The sequence below is a fragment of the Saccopteryx bilineata genome, chromosome 2 (assembly GCF_036850765.1).
Source record: "Saccopteryx bilineata isolate mSacBil1 chromosome 2, mSacBil1_pri_phased_curated, whole genome shotgun sequence".
NCBI lineage: Eukaryota > Metazoa > Chordata > Mammalia > Chiroptera > Emballonuridae > Saccopteryx > Saccopteryx bilineata.
In genome coordinates, this window is record NC_089491.1 from 348,667,406 (window position 1) to 348,685,472 (window position 18,067).

General features: G+C 42.3%; 1 protein-coding gene across 1 annotated transcript in view; it reads left to right on the top strand.

The window, feature by feature from the left end:
• Positions 1 to 18,067, top strand: part of MARCHF10 (membrane associated ring-CH-type finger 10) — a 92,566-nt gene that overhangs the window by 27,345 nt on the left and 47,154 nt on the right. Inside the window, exon 4 of the mRNA XM_066254549.1 lies at positions 16,118 to 16,289. Coding sequence (XP_066110646.1) covers positions 16,118 to 16,289 — 172 coding nt within the window. The remainder of the gene's footprint in view (positions 1 to 16,117; positions 16,290 to 18,067) is intronic.

Below are 18,067 nucleotides of genomic sequence, written 5' to 3' on the forward strand. Positions count from 1 at the left end.
AGCTCACTGAATGTTTGATGGCTGACAGTTGCAAGAGTGTTTTAGGCATGTGCACATGTTGAAGTCATAGTAACAAAGCTATAACAGCCAGAATGGGAATCCTCACCCTGAGGAGAGCGGAAAGGCGATGCTGTTACTTGGATTAGTGGATGCTCCCTGACCTTGTTTGAAATTTTGGAGAGGGCACTAGTCTGGCAAGGCTGGCTGTATGCAATGCCAGTTTGAGTTTGAAGATTAGTCAGTTACAGTCAACAACTTGGAAACCTCTGCACTGGTGGTGACAAGAGTAAGAAAGCATTCTTGTCCTGGAATGCCACCAGTGGTGGGATTCAAATAATTTAACAACCAGTTCTCTGCCCTAATGACCGTTTTAAGTATAAAAAAAACAATATACCGAAACAGTTTTTTTATGCATTTAATACTTAAATAAGAACAATAAAAGAGGTACACAAACTAGATTATATTATAAGGAAGAGTTTTAGAATATTAATGAAAAATGATTAACTAATACCTGACAAAAACAGTAAAACTGTTATTTAAGATATTTCCCTATTGCGTCTTGATTGGCATCCTCACTTGCAATATTTTCACCTATGGACGGAATGAACATTACTACAGGTGCTTAGAATACACTGTTGCGCGGATGAATGTTAAAAAAGAATAAGGGATGTAAATTTGTGATTCCCACATTAAATAGCTTCCCAGGTACCCACCTTAGAGAGAATCCTGATTACGAGTGCCATTTTAACAACCGGTTTGCCTACCTCAACAAAAACTTAGGTATCGGTTCAGCCAAACCAGTGTGAACTGGCAGAATCCCACTCACCACTACATACCACTCTGCAAAGGAACAGATGGCTTCTGTAGAGCTCTGAAAGTTCCTTTTGTCACAGGTAGGCAAGAACACAAAGACATAAGAACAGCTGGGTGGCAGCTCTCCGTGGACCGAAGAAGCTCGGGACGGCCCACAGTAGACTCAGGATTCACTGTACTTTGTAACAGAAGTCGTCTGATTGTGACTGAATATTCCGCTGGATTACTCACCAGACTGCACTGGATCTTTCTTATTTATTTATTTATTTATTTATTTATTTATTTATTTTGTATTTTTCTGAAGCTGGAAACGGGGAGAGACAGCCAGACAGACTCCCGCATGCGCCCGACCGGGATCCACCCGGCACGCCCACCAGGGGCGACGCTCTGCCCACCAGGGGGCGATGCTTTGCCCCTCTGGGGCATCGCTCTGCTGCGACCAGAGCCACTCTAGCACCTGGGGCAGAGGCCAAGGAGCCATCCCCAGCGCCTGGGCCATCTTTGCTCCAATGGAGCCTTGGCTGCGGGAGGAGAAGAGAGAGACAGAGAGGAAGGAGGTGGGGGGTGGAGAAGCAAATGGGCGCTTCTCCTATGTGCCCTGGCCGGGAATCGAACCCGGGTCCCCCGCACGCCAGGCCAACGCTCTACCGCTGAGCCAACTGGCCAGGGCCTGGATCTTTCTTTCATGATAAGATTATAGATTAATTGGAATATCTGGTGTGCAGGCCCATCTGGGGGCAAACCGGGGTGCTGAAGACCTTCAATAGCATTAGTGGAGCAAATGAATATTACAACTGTCTCGTGGGCAAAGTCAGCAGCGCCTCATTTCTCCTTCATCCCTTCATTGTCTGAGTTCCAGTACATAATTTTAAAATAGGGCATGGTAGTAAAATGGGGCAACTGTCTGTTTAAATAGCAGCTGCTTCCAGAATACTGTCCTGCCTTTTTCAACAGATAAGCAAGACAGGCTAGAGTCAATCCTTCCACTAGGGTGATTCTGCCACGAGTGCAGGTGATACAAACACCAGCTGTTATCCCAGCTCATTGAAATTGTCGGTGCTGAGACTGGTGGCCTCTGACCGGAAGAGTTCCTTGTGTTAATTGGACTCAGCGGCTCAGAAATTGCATGAGGAAAGATGATAATAAAGTGGCTTTTCCTCACATTTTATGTGGTGCTAGGTGTTTCAGTTTATTACATTTTATTAAAAATTCCTATTTAAAAAAATGGTTCTGATTCATTTTTAAAACAAAAAGAAAACTTGTTAAAAACCAATTAAAAATCAGATATCAAAATTAGAAACATTTTCAGTTGTGAGGTATTATCATTCAGGTGCATACCTACATTAAACATGATTTACAAACTACAGCATTTCATCCCAAAACCTTCTTGTTTTGTTTTTATATTGCTTTATTCATTAAGTAATTATAAACCTTTTGTGTCCAAGACACTGTGTTAGGGGATATGGGGCATGCAAGTGAATAAACCGTGCCCCTGCCCTTGGGAAGTTCAGTGTCAATGAAGTAAGACGTTACACAAATGCCTGTGGTTTGAGACTATCCCCTGAATGTAATAAAAAGGCCACGGGGAAACCTGGGAAAGCTCCACGGAGGATGGAGGTTTTCAGCTGGACCTCACGGCATGGCAGGACCTGGGAGCTGGAAGGGGGAGCAGGGAGCTGAGGGGGGGGGAACATTACAGGTAGAAGGCAGAGCCTCAGTCAAGGAGAGGTGAGCACATTGGGGAAAAGGGTGAGCCGTCCAGCCTCCCTGCAGCACAGGACAGGTGCACCAGCCCTCCTCTGAGCGCTCCCCTCCCTGGAGGGCACTGTTGACCTGCCTCCTCCACCTCTTCCTTCCGATCAGGGGGCAGGATCAGGCCCTCATTGCTCCCTGACGCTACTCCCCAGGTTCTGTCGGAAGCACAGGTCCACTGAGGCTTATGTTGTTTTATTCCACTATGTGCCCTGCCCCACCCCACACCCAACTGTCACCCTCTTGTCTCCTGGCCACACTCCCTTATTTAGTGAACCCTCTGGCAGTGGCTTCATCTCTGTTCACCCCATGTCCTGATCTCCCACCACAATCCTACATGACTTTAGCATGCACCTGGCTAATCCAGCCCCACCTAGCATCTCAGTCCCCAATGTCTCTTAAGCCCCCCTCCATCTCACCCTGACACACCCCCCGAAAGACACCCCTAGACCACATCACCAAACAAAAGTTCTCCATCTCCAAAATCTCCTGATCACCACCAGCCCTCCAGCCCTCCTGCTCATCCACTTCCGCTATGACATTTACACAACCTCTTGATCCTCTCCCTTTGCCCTCTCACTGTTCCCAAGCAGCCTGGATTCTGTGCTCAATACTTTTTTTTTTTTTGACAGAGAGAGAGTCAGAGAGAGGAATAGAGAGGGACAGACAGACAGGAATGGAGAGAGATGAGAAGCATCAATTTTTCGTTGTGGCACTTTAGTTGTTCATTGATTGCTTTCTCATATGTGCCTTGACAGGGAGCTACAGCAGACCGAGTAACCCCTTGCTCAAGCCAGCAACCTTGGGTCCAAGCTGGTGATCTTTACTCAAACCAGATGAGCCCTCACTCAAGCTGGAGACCTCGGGGTCTCGAACCTGGGTCCTCCGCATCCCAGTCCAATGCTCTATCCACTGCACCACCACCTGGTCAGGTTGTGCTCAATTCTTTTAATTCCCTGCCCTTTGTCTATTTTCCATACCTCTTTGCCAAAACCCCGCCCACCCATGATCTCTGGGCCCGCACCCAAGCCGCTGTGACTACTGGAAAAACATCAGCCAACTTTGAAAACTAGTGCCCCTGAATGGTCACAGCCACCAGCCTCCTGGAACTCTTCAATGCTGCTCAGTTTCCCTGGTCAGCTCTCTTCCACTTTAAACCTTCTTTTCTTTCCCCAGTCTTCAATTTCTCAGTCCTCAGGTGGAAGCTTCCTCAGCTCACAGCTGCCCAACCCTCCCCCCTTCCTTCCTCACTCCCTTCCCCTCATTCCCACCTCTCCACCAGTGCTCAGTGGCCTGCCTCCTAGCTCTCACAGGACCCTTCCTCCATCCTTCATCCTTTCCCTGCCTGGGTCTCCCGCTCTGCACCGCAGGCTTCCCATCAGCGCTGAATCGTGATCTAAGGTCTCCTTCCAAAAACGAAACAACACACACACAAAACAGAACAGCCCTTCCTCGATCCTACATCCCCTTCACTTAATACTTCTTCACAGCCAAAGTTCTCAAAATAATTATTTACACCAACTGACTCCATTTCCCCACCTCCTACTCACTCCTCAACCCACTGCAATCTGGCATCCACGCTCATCATTCCACAGAAATGGCTGTTTGTCAAATGACATCCACGTCTCTGAATGTGGCAGTTCTCTCTTGGTCCTCACCACCTTTGACCTCTCTGCACCACCTTTGACTGGCCTGGCCAGTCGATCCTCCTCAAACGTCCCGGAGTGTCTGCAAAGCCGCATTCTGCTCCTGGCTTCCTCCCGGTCTCATCCTCCTCCACTCTGAGTCCCGGAACTTCTTGAGCTTGGTTCTCCTCTCACTCTCCACCTGGAGGCTTTCCCCTATTTTTGTATTGCGGACCTCTTAGGAGTATGGTGAGCTCTCTGGATCCTTTTCTCAGAATAATATTTTCAAATGCCAAAATAATAAGAAGAAGAAGATACGTAGGATTTTGAAGGAAACCACTTTTATTGAAATAGTCATCAAAATATTTTTAGAAAGCTGTGATTCAATAATGTATGTGCTTCTTTATTAACACATTAAATAACAAGTGATGGGCATAAAAGGTATTTTGAGACATTGGCAACAAATTTAATGAAATGTAAAAATACCTGCGATTTCTATTGGTGACAAAATCACAGGTACTGCTAATACCACAGCGGTTTTCCCCTGAATTCATAAATGAAAGGTACACTTAGATTTCAGCTAGAGGTTAGTAGAAATAAATATGTAACTTTTCCCCATCCAAATTCATGCCCCATCCTGAAGAAGCCCTGCTCCATGTAGTCTCTAGGTTATTTCACCAAGACTTTAACTGCCAAAGTCAAGATATCTGCCAAGGATGTTCAAATCTCCATTTCCAACCCAAACCTCACTTTGACCTTCAGATCTAGACTATCCAATTGTTTACTCAGTCTCTACGAGGATGTCTCAAAGACATCTCAAACTCACCAGGCCCAGTGCTAAACTTTCCAAGCTGACCCTTTGTTCTTCCCTTTGTGAGTATTGTCAGAATCTGATTCTCTCTCTCCTCCTCAGCCTCCTATTCAATACATCACCAAGTCCTATCGATTTTACTTCCCCTAATATCTTTTAAATCCATCTGTGTGTTCTTCTCTGCTATTACCTCTTTAATTTACTGCAGAGGCCCCCTCACAGTTCCACTCCTGCCCCCAAATTTCACCCCCACCCCACCATAGGTAGAGTGATAAGAACAAACAGAACCCATCACTTGACTTATCTGCTTAAACCCCTTGTGTAGCTTTTAGACGGGGCACCAAAATGCACCTTGTAGTCAACAAGGCCTTGTGGAATCTGGCCTCCGTAGATCCACACGGGCTCTGGGCCCGCTGAGGTGCCAGGCACCCTGCTGCCGGAGTCAGCCGCTCCCTCTTCCTGCAGCACTGCCTCCAGCCTCAGCCCAGGTCTCCTCCTCAAACTGCTCTTTCCCTTCTCTACATCCAGGCCCCTCTGCCTTATCTTCTATGACTATCCACACATTTCCATTTTTTAAAAATTATGACTTGTAATTTTACATTTATTGAATAGTTATTTGATTAAATGCTCTACCTCCCCATCTAGACTGTAGCTCTGTAAGGACAAAGTCTTTGTTTCACTCATCAATCATTCCAACATCCTAACATATATAGTTATGTTTTTGTGATTTTGATTGTTCGTGTTTGTCCCAGTTTTTGACTTAGAGGTAAAAATTATGTGCAGTGAACATTTTAAGAGTACTATTTAATGAGTGTGGGCAAGTGCACGTATGTAACAGTGTAACCCAAGCCCCCTTCAGGTTCCTGTCACTCTGTGAAGTTCCCTATTGCCCCTTCCCAGTCAGTTCCTGCCCTTGTCCCCTTCAGAGGCCACCACTGTTCTCAGTGTTCACACCGTAAATTAGTTTGCCTTTTCTCGTGCCGTTCCTAAAAGACAGTTTGAGTTCAACTTTCTAAGTCATCCCAGACCCTTTTTATAATTATATGGAACATACATTCTAAATAAATGAAACAAATAAATGAACTCATGTAATAATAAAGTAACATACAAGTTACAAATTAAAACTATTATCTTTTCCCAAAATGACAAAGACTTTTTAAAAGATAATATTTGAAAAAGTTACATAGAAACTGTCATTCTCATCTAGAAATGTAATTGGTACAATATTTCTAGAGGGAAAATAGACAACAAAAAATTTTAAATTACTGTGATGCTTTAAACTGGAAATTCCCACTTTTGTGAACTTAAAGAGATAAAGATTTGTATAAATATTGATATATAAGGACATTCACCATAGCACCATTTATCATACTAAAACAGTAGAAGCAACCTACATGACCAACCAAAAGAATTACGGTGGGTCCATACAATGAGAAATATGTTCTTTTTATTTTTATTTTTTAAGTGAGAGGAAGGGAGATAGAGAAACAGACTCCTACATGTGCCCCAAGCAGGATCCACCTGGCAACCACCGTCTGGGGCTGATGCTCGAATCAACTGAGTCATATCCTCAACACCCAGGGCTGACACTTGAATCAATTGAGCCACTGGCTGCGAGATGGGAAGAGAGAGAGAGAAAGGGGAGATGGAGGGGGAAGAGAAGCAAATGGACGCTTCTCACGGTGTGCCCTGACTGGGGATCAAACCTGGGATGTCTGCATGCCAGACTGATGCTCTATTCACTGAGCAAACCAGCCAGGGCCAAGAAATATATTTTAAAGACAAAGAGAGCTTCAAGGAAATAATGCTGAGTTTACTCTTAGAGGAATATTTGTATTGTAATTCTGAAATTATTTCTTGTTTGTTGCAGAGTAAAACAAATATATTAATATAATTAAGGAAAAAGATTTTAAATACAATTGGACAAGAGACATAAATAAAAACAGAAAACCCATATAGTGTTAAACTTTAATTAGAAATATTACTATGAACTGATGATTTTTAAAATACACGTTTCTAATTAACTCCATTGAAAAGATTTAGGAACAGTATCACTCCAGTAGCAATGAACACACCTAGCATGCAGACATTGGTTTCTAAATACCATTCTCAACTAAAGGAAACCAGAGCTTCTTGGAAATAGCTGATTACAGTGCTGAGGTAGGTAAAGCACAAGGCAAGGCTATGATATTTTTTGTACCAGAAAGCAAAGAAGTACTCAAAGACTCAAGTCAAGAGTCAAATTGAATGGACTTATACTCTCCATTTTTGGTACAATTTCAGCACTGAAAAATTTGGTGAGGTTATTGAATAAAACATATCCTTGAGACCCCAATGATAATAAATTAGATAAATAGATGGATGAGAAGGGGGTTTAAAGTTCTTTAGAGAAAAATGCCAACTAATAATTGTAGAAGAGATGATAGAATTAGAAAGGTTATTTTGTTACCCCACTATAATTACCAATTCAGGTAAAGCACATCAAAAGATGCTAAAAATCTTTAGGTGAAATGTTGTTTAGGCTACTGTCTGAGAGTCATCTCATAGTTTATTTATTAATTATACAAGGGGTACAGGGAATGTACATTTGCATGAGAGAAATCTGGCAGTCACCACCTTACCCTAGAGACCAAACAGCATTGTTTAGTGCTAAGGTGACGTTATAAAGCAGGACACTGCACCACCGATAGAATATTCATGCCAAAAAATTATTAGCCTGAATTTTATCATGAGGAAATTATCAAATTCAGAATATAGAATATTCTATGAGTCTGGAACTCTTCAAAACAGTAAAAAAATATAACAAAGCAAAAAGGAGAGAGAACAAAGACTAAAGAGACGTAACTGCATATAATGCATGTACCTTGATTGATAATACTATAGATCAAAACAAAAGGCTAAAAAGACATTTTGGGGACATTTGGGTTGAATATGCTCTACATATTAGATAACGTCATGGAACATTTTCTTAGGTAATAGATTGTGGCTTTGTAGGAGAAGAGAATGTCTATTTTTAATTTTTATTACAAAATTTAATTGAGTGACATTGGTTAATAGGATCATATAGGTCTCAGGTGTACATCTCTGTGGTACATGATCTATATATTATGTTATGTGCCCATCATCCAAAGTCAAACCATCTTCTGTCACCATATATTTGGCTCCCTTTACCTCCCACCACCATTCCACCCCCTTCCTTTGGTAACCACCATACTGTTGTCTCAGTTTTATATCCCATCTCTGAGTGAAACCATAAAGTTCTTAGCTTTTCCTGATTGACTTATTTTAGTCTCAAGGTCCATCCATGTTGTCGCACATGGTAGTATTTCATCTTTTCTTATGGCTCAGTAGTATTCCATTGTATATAGGTGTACCATATTTTATTTATCCCATCCTCTATCGAAGGACACCTTGGTTGTCTTCATGTCTTCAGCACCATGAATAATGCTGAGATGAACAGGGGGGTGCATATGTCTTTGTGAACAAATGTTTGTAAGTTTTGTAGGTGGATATCCAAAAGAGAGATTGCTGGGTCATATGGTAACTCTATTTAATTTTTTGAGGAATTGTCATGTTTTCCATAGTCACTGTACCAGTTTGAGAATGTCTATTTTTATAGAAGATGCATATTAAAGTATTTAAGGAAGATGTATCATGAAGACTAGCCACTTTGAAATTGTTCAGAAAAATAGAGAGAGAGATCAAGCAAACTTGCAAGGTAAAAGGCAGTGGGTTTATGTGTACTATTCTTCCCACAGCTCTGTAGATGTGCAATTTTTCAAAATAAGGTTGGAAAATTATAAAAGGGGACCAGTCGATACACTACATTAAGTGAAATAATTTTGTAAAAAAATATGTTTAAAGGCCCTGGCGGGTTAGTTCAGTGGTAGAGCATCAGCCCCGCATATGGAAGTCCCAGGTTCGATTCCCAGCCAGGGCACACAGGAGAAGCGCCCGTCTGCTTCTCCACCCTTCCCCCTCTCCTTTCTCTCTCTCTCTCTCTCTTCCCCTCCTGCAGCCGAGGCTCCACTGGAACAGGGTTGGCCGGGGCTCTCAGGATGACTCGATGGCCTCCGCCTCAGGCACTAGAACTGCTCCAGTTGCAACGGAGCATCGCCCCTAGTGGGCATGCCAGGTGGATCTTGGTTGGGCGCATGCGGGTGTCTGTCTCTCTGCCTTGCTGCTTCTCACTTCAGAAAAATACAAAAAAAATGTTTATATATACATATACACATATATGTTAGGCGAGTAATGTTAGCTTCTGTAACAAAGGGATCAAAAATGTGATGACTCAATCAAGATGTTTATTTCTTGCACCCGTGACAGTCCAGGTTGGATGAACCAGATCAGGAGGCAGCTCTGCTCCACTTGAACTTTTAGGGACTCAGGCTAATGATGGTTTTGTTGTCTTTAACACATGACTTTCAAAGTTGTCTTCCCAGCAAAGGTGTGGGTCCACAGCTGATCCCTGTAGCAGGCTGCACTCACCGCTTCCCGCTCACATGCCACTGATTAGACTTTACTCCTGAGGCCACCCGTGGTTGCAAGGGAAGCTGCAACATTCAGTTCAAGGTGGACAGCCACATCCCAGCCTCAAGTTTATCACTTAATAAGGGATGCTGGTGGAAAACTAGTAGTCTCCATTACATTCCTTAAAAAGGGTCTGAAAGAATACATAACAAGCCAGTTGCAGTTTTAATTTCAAGGTTAAGGAGGTTTTGAATGTTTCCTTTATTTTTTCTTTCTGCTTGTCGTTTTCCATTATGAACACGCATTTCTTTTGTAATAAGAAAAGAATTACACTTTACAAAAATCAGCCACTGAAACTACAGAAAGATTATTTCACTGGCAAATTTGCAGGATGCTTTGTTTTCTCTCTCTGAAAGAAATGCACAAGCTTAAATGCCACCTAAATCGTTGTGTTGGGTTTTTTTACTCGGAAACCTTCAGCTGGACCCCATTGTTTTTCACATTGAGTCTCAAGCCTTTGCTTAAATCTCAGAGCCCCCAAACCATCTGACCCCACCCTACCATCCATCTTGATTTCTCACCCCTCTTCCTCTTTCCTCTGCTCTGGCCACTCGCCTCACTGTCCAAGAATCATGCCACACTTCTAATTCCATCCTTACCTTGGCTCACGTGCTGCCTCCAGCCTAAGCCAGTTTCTGCACACCCTTCAGGTCCCAGAGAACATCACCTCCCTCACGAAGCCTCCCTTGACTTCTCAACTTTTTCTCTGAGTTCCTTTGAAATTTAGATTTGGTGACACACAATGTATCACTTAAATGTTACTTTGCATTTTGCTGGTATAGTATTACTCTTATCTCTCCCATTGTAAGCATCTTGTTTTGATGTTCCTTCATAGTGCCTAGCATGGGGTTGAAGACATAGTAGGTGCATAGTAGGTGCATACACTTCTCAATTAATTCCCATATTCTGTGATCTATTGGTTTGAATAGGAGGTATTTTCATGGATGAGATCTGCTTGATGACCAACTCTTTCCCATTCCTCACATGCTCCTCCCAGCTAAAAGGAAAATGTGAATTCAAATAAAGGAAGAAGGAGGAGTACATTATAGCAAAACCATACCCACCTGAGGGCAGCCTCAATGTGCTATTAGACACTACACTTCAGTGTTCATATTTTTAAACCCAACAATTTTCTGGCCATATACTACCTCCTTACCCATTACCACTACACAGAACTCCATCCCAGAGAACACTGTACACACTTATCCTCAAAATATGAAAATATGTGGTCGCCACTCATGTAAATCAACAGTGATTTTCACAGCATACCAGGGGTTAGCTCTGAGTTTCACCGTGGCTGCTCCACGGTGGGATGGATATTAATCATGAAGTGAGTTCTGAAGTCCCACATGCCTCTTCTTTAAAGAGCGGACCCAATGGTCATCCAACATTATGAAGACTTTAGTCACTGAGGCCACTGTCCTCTCAGAGCAGTGTCTCAGGCTGGGTCATTCTACCTTGCTAGCGTGAGAATCAGAGAGGGGAAGGCAGGAGGGAGAGAGTTCTCTACAGAAATCAATGGTAGAAAGAGGTCTGTGATATCCATGCACATGGCTGCCTAGCTAACTCCAAAAAGCATCGTGTGGCAAATGAAGAGCAAGGGCTTCCACTGCTGATCCTGGTCTTGCCAACCCCGCCTGGCGGCTGCGTCTTCAAGTGGGAGAAGGAAGTGGGGGGCTAAGCAGCAGTTTGATTCGGGTAGGTGGGACTTGAGTCAATTAAAAAACCCCACAAATGTTACTAATCCCTGTTTTTAATTGTTCAAGTTTATAGTTCTGATAAGCTCAAAATTGTCTGAACATGTGAAGGATTTTGCTATTCTTAGAGGTTTTTTTTAGATGAGAGAAAATTTAGCTGGCTTTGTGCTACAACAGCACTCTGTGTAGAACATACTAACTTTATATTTCTTGAACACATAAAGGTATCCATCCCATTCAGAATGCTATTTATACAGGCTGCCCTCAATTCCTCAAGGCAGTTTTTTTTGTTGTTGGGTTTTTTTTGTTGTTGCTGTTCGAGGCATAATTTGAATGTGGACTTCGGGGAAAGGACTCTGAAAATACTCATTTGTATCCACAGTCCCTTGGCCACCCTTTCCATGTTGTTACTATTTGAGTGTCAAGGTTCACTGCCTCATCACTTTCTTTCAGAATCTTATGAGACTACATTTATTTCAAGTATAACAAACACACAGTCTTTCTCTGGTACCAGCCTGACACCGCCCTTTGCCTCTTCTTCCTTATTCCCAGCCAGTCATGCCCTGATCTATACTATGTCATAAACCAGCTCAGCTCAGTCGCCCGTCACATGACACATGGCAAACACGGGTTTTATGCACATCAGTCTGAATTCCACGGCACACTGTGGGCGGTGGGACTCCAGAAGAGGACCAGTTCCCTGGGTGTTGCAAATGAGCCATCAGGCAAGAGTTGGGAGATGATTCTCTCCTTTCTGTCCCTGACTGCTTTAGTCCCCTTGCTCTTCTGATCATCTCTGTTCGTTGTCACATTGCCATTCCAGACTCAACGTTATTAGATTCCAGTCTAAAAATTTAGTCATACTCACATCTCCGAGGAACCCTTCATTCTCCAACTTCTAGAAGTCTAACTAGGACCATTCTAATGTTACTAAATCCCCAGGGCTGCCTACCTGCCCTGATGTGAGTCCCCTCTTTTTCTAGTATGAGTCTTTCTCTGACCTTATGAGAGAGCCTAGCCTTAAGCAAGGTAACATCTCTACTTCAGTTTGGATGATGTCAGAAGCACAGTTGGGGATCTCTAGAAACTATTATATAAAAGAAATAATAATAATATTCCAGAAAATATTGATCATGACAATAACTTTGTTTGGTTAACATGGCCTTATTAGAATGTTCTCATCAAATTACCAATAGGGAACTTAAAGTCAACACATGTATCAAGTTTGGTGTTTTTATCTTATTTTATTTTTTATGTTTTTAGCTTTGATTTTGAAAGAGAGCTGGTTTTTATCTCCCAAAGGAATAGCAATGTGCTATTGCCTCCACCTCCATGTGACATTTTAACTTGGGAACATATGGGGGAAGAAGTGAAAATTGTAATTACTCTTCAAAATTACAAGAGCAGAAGACATAGTTTTAAAATCAACTTAATTCAAAATAATGTAATTAGTATTGTTTGAGAATCTCTAAATGTTAAATATTTGCCATTAGAGCTTTACTGTCTGAAAAAGAAATTATACCATATTTTCTTAACACTAGATCAGTTTCAACTGGCTATTTATAGGATTATCTTAAATAGCCTGACCAGTGGCAGTGCAGTGGATAGCACATTGACCTAGGATGCTGTGGTCCCAGGTTTGAAACCCCAAGGTCATGGCTTAAGCACAGATTTATCTGGTTTCAATTCGGGGTCACCAGCTTGAGCATGGGATCATCAACATGATCCCAAGATCACTAGCTTGAGCCCAAGGTCGCTGGTTTGAGCAGAGAGAGTCACTGACTAAGCTGGGCCCCCCCCCCGCCTCCCTGTCAAGGCACATATGAGAACAATCAATGAGCAACTAAAGTGATGCAACTGTGAGTTGACGCTTCTCATCTCTCTCTTCCTGTCTGTCTATTTCTCTCACCAAAAAAAAAAATTAAAAATTTTTATTGCCTTCAGAAGAAACCAAGAGTCCATTGTAGGGACTGACCTACCTCTCTGTCCATATCTCTGTGGGATAGGTGAAAATCCAATTGAAATTTTCTTTTTTTTTTTTTTTTTTTTTTTTCTTTCATTTTTCTGAAGCTGGAAACAGGGAGAGACAGTCAGACAGACTCCCGCATGCGCCCGACCGGGATCCACCCGGCACGCCCACCAGGGGCGACGCTCTGCCCACCAGGGGGCGATGCTCTGCCCATCCTGGGCGTCGCCATGTTGCGACCAGAGCCACTCTAGCGCCTGGGGCAGAGGCCACAGAGCCATCCCCAGCGCCCGGGCCATCTTTGCTCCAATGGAGCCTTGGCTGCGGGAGGGGACGAGAGAGACAGAGAGGAAAGCGCGGCGGAGGGGTGGAGAAGCAAATGGGCGCTTCTCCTATGTGCCCTGGCCGGGAATCGAACCCGGGTCCTCCGCACGCTAGGCCGACGCTCTACCGCTGAGCCAACCGGCCAGGGCCCAATTGAAATTTTCATTGAGGCTTTTGGTTCTGGTTTCAACAGTGGGTAATTTTTAGTTGTTAGCTGGTTAATCTTTGAAATGGTTAAACATGAATTAATGGATAACTGCAAAATCCCATACTAACATGGCACTTATTGTTTGCTTAGCACTGTTCTAAGTGCTATAAACATATCTTAACTTATTTAATCCTCATAGAACCACCAACAGGTGGATACGCTCATTCATAGATGAGAAAATCTGAGATGCAAAGAGGAACTAACCCAATGTCTACAATAATACGTGAGAGACCAAGATGCACTCCCAGGAAGCTGGGCTCTGAGTTTTAAATACCACACTTTAGTGCCAGAATGAATCACTAACAACCTTCCCCCCGCCCCAGGATCTTTTCCCCCAGAAATATGAGTTTTCATGAGAAAGGATAGGTGAAAACGGCTGAGTGCGTGAGAAGACATTAATAAAAACACCAAAAGTTCAAATGATTTAAGATTACTCAATGAAGCAGGCAGGAAGAAACTGAGTAAGCACATTCAGAAGTATTACAGCCTTGTCATTCTGGATTTAGTCTCCAACTGACAAAACACCCACTTCCTGCTGTGATTTCTGGATTCTGAATGATTACCAACTGGAAGTAATGTTGATGGAACCAGGAGCCAGAGACAATGTACTTGGAGCACACGTGCACTGTTCCGTAAACAACAGGCATGGTCTAGTTGGCCAAGCTTTCTGGCACCTCTTTGGTTCTACTAAAGGCTTAAGGTATAATGAAAGAATAGGTGAAGGAACAATAAATGTGACTTAACACCCTATCCAGCAAAGGCTCTTCACCAACTCCTCCCAGCTCACCATTGCCTAGGGCAAGCAAAGAATTCTCCATTCACTAATGGGAGTTGCTTGTGTGGGCCAGTTTGTGGAAGGAAGTCTGTCCATGCTCACTCATGTTCTTCTTGCCTATGACAATCTTAGGCATCATAATTAGAATTTGCCCACATTTCCTTTTCTGAAAACGGAGATCCTATTTCATGTTCAGAAATGACCTCATGCTTCATCTTTGACATTTCAGAATAATTTTCAAGGATTTCTATTTAATTCCAGAATCGTAAAGGAAAGGGGAAAACAACCAATTCATTATGCCCTTGCCCTTTCTTGTCCCTTTATCTGAGGGTGGTCTGTTTTCTGAAAATGAAGGGAGAAACAATAATTATTTGTTGGAAGGCTGGATCCAGGCTCTACATTACAAAATGTGATTTACAGTCTTGGAGGGTAACGATCTGTCCACCTGTAAGTTTGATCTTCTTTATACAAGATGGATGAGCAGGAGGTTTTTAGAATTTAGTCTGTCTTACGTTGTACCCAATAATTCAAAGCCATTTGGAGTATTTTCCTGAGTCAGGAGCCTTGAAATGAAAATGCCACAAGTGTCAGTGAGACTGATGAGTAAGATCAACGCAAATTGCCACAGCTGGGGGGGAGGGAGGACATTAATTTAGCATTCTGTGTCTGCAAAAGACTGCATTTAGGGAGGACTTTCCAATACTAGACTAATGCACAATGCAATAAAATTCCATGTATTAGAATTCCTGGGGTAGATGGGGGGGATCTTGTGGTTTTGTTTGTTACAGAATGTATCACCCAGCAAATCATACTAATGCCAGGACCGAAACCATAAGGCAAGACTTAAATCACCCTTCAAGACCAGGTATCCCATAAGCCATTTATATTGTTTTCATCATTTCTTTGGTGGGTGGAAGTGTGGCAAAGTAAACAGGCTATCCAATGCCTGGATAACTTTTATTGCATCTGCAAGGCTGTGTGGAGATATTCTGACACTGCAAGATTTATGGTGTGCTCGTGCATAAATTTATACTGACTTCTTTATAGCAGAGCAACAAGTGGGGGACTTTTTAAAAGATTAGTTTGTCTTATGTTGCACCCAGTAATTCAGAATATTAAACAGAGGTCTGATTTATTCATTCCTAAAACTCTATCTAAATTTCCTTTTCATTGTCAAGTATATGATTAATACAAAGAACATTTTTCCTCACTCATCCCCAAAGTAGCTCAAATAACAAATAGCAAGAAGTTTAGAAGCATTGATCATCTCTCCTGCTTTCATATGTAGCTTTGAAAATGAGCTATTTACTGGTCATCAAATTACTTAAGGGTCAGAAATGCAGTCTTTTCATAATGTTTCACAAGATAGACCAATAAATATGCATTCTTTCTGTAGTAGTCTACAAAACAGACTCGTTCAGTCTGCTATTATTTCAAAATTGATATGCCCAGTCCATCAAAATCTCACTGGTGAAAGGGAGTATTGAGCATGCATGGCAGGTTGCTTCAGAGTTATTGATGGAGAGGTCACTGCCTTCGGCTTGTCTTTTTTCCCTCAGCCTAGCAAAAATGACCTACTGGCCACTAATCTTCAGACTCCTTTCATTTTTTGGTAGAGTTCTAGTAAGGAGGACCCTCTAGCCGAACCAAGATTATCTATCAAGAATTCTGCAATGAAGTGTGATTACAGACTTCCAGCAATTGACCAAACATCCATCAAGCAGAAACACAAAAGTACCATGACTACAATGAAACCAGAGAAAGTGGGTCCCAGCAAACCCTCTCCAGGTGAGTAGCTGGTTTATGAAAATTCCAAATTCTAAAATCTCAGTATTAGTCGTAATGACAATCATCAAATTGGTGATGTTGGTCACACCAGTGGTCCCCAACCCCCAGGCCGTGGATCGGTTCTGGTCCTTGGGCCATTTGGTATCAGTCTGCAGAGAAAGAATCAACAACTTACATTATTTCCGTTTTATTTATATTTAAGTCTGAACGATGTTTTCTTTTTTTAAAATGACCAGATTCCCTCTGTTACATCCGTCTAAGACTCACTCTCGACGCTTGTCTTGGTCACGTGATACATTTATCCGTCCCACCCTAAAGGCCGGTCCGTGAAAATATTGAATATCTTCTGACATTAAACCGGTCTGTGGCCCAAAAAAGGTTGGGGACCACTGGGTTACACCCAGTGCTTCCCAAGTGGCTAATTCAGGTTTTGAAGGGTCCTATGCTCTTATGCAAATGGTAAAATTCATTTTGAGAGTATCAGGTCAAGGCGGCATGGATTATGCAGAGTAACTGTCTCCACTGCCTGAATTTTCTGCCCAGTCATTGGCTTTGTGCGGCACTTGCCTAGTGTTACTGCCTTTTCATCTCTACCCTTCAGGGTCAGGGGGATAAAGGCATTTGGCCCCAGGTATCAAGTTTTATGACTCAAGCAAGAGCATGAAGAGAAGCTTTCACAAGCATCTGAATGGTATAATTTATAGCCAAGAAAGAGAGTAATAAAGTCCTCCACTTCTGAGGTTGTCCTTTCTGGGAAAGAAGGGGCTTGCTTGATAAATCCTCCCTTTTGTGCAATTTGGTAAATAATTCACTCTTTAGCTGCCTTTGAAGCAAAGACCAGTCCTCTGCTTGAGGCTGGAGTGATTTAATAGGATCCAGAAAGGGGATAAATTCAACAGAAAGTTTAGAGTCCCTTGGGCTCATCCCCATCAGAGCCAACGTCTGTAGGACAAACTCGATTCCTCTGGAAACTGACTTCGAAGTTGGGGTAACTACTTGCAGTGCAATGAAAATGATCCAAATCAACTGCATAAGAATTCATAAATAGCACCCAATTCACTTACAACCAAGTCACAACTATTTCCTAATGCCAAATAGCTCTCTGTCATGCAACCACCTGTCCAATTAAGTCTTAATGCATTTTTAGAAAATGGCAACTCTCGGGTTACCACCCACATTTTATTGCTTCTAATGAAGTAAAAAACAAGTGGACTTCCCAAATAATGTCCTTTCAGGTGAAGCCCCAAGTTTTTTCCTTATTTAATCAGGGAAGAGTATCACCATAGTTAATTTCTCATTTTGAAGATTTTTAGTAGGAATTGCATTGTTCATTCAGCTGTTGAAGAAGGAAATAAGGCAGATAAAATTATTTCCCAAATATTTCAAAATACACGTTGTAATGTATTGAACTGTGGATACTCTTAATAGAAAAAAATAAATTTAAGTTTAACTAATGCAACTGCATTCACTTGATATAATTTTTAGCCTTTTTGCCAAAACTGGGTAACTGTTCACATGGTATGCTTTGTCATCTGTGGAGAAAAATTATTAAAATGAACAGTGTAGGCTCACTCAATGATTTTAGCTTGTCTTATTAAAACAGATGTAAATTCTCCATACAGAACTTACAACACTGACAAAAAGGATGAATCAATTTACTTTGCATTCTATAAAACATTAAATTGGAAGAATTACTAGATTGCAAAATACCAAGGTAAAGGCAAGAGAGCCAAGTTGGCAGAAAGATAATCGATTTCATCAAAAGACGGATGTTACTT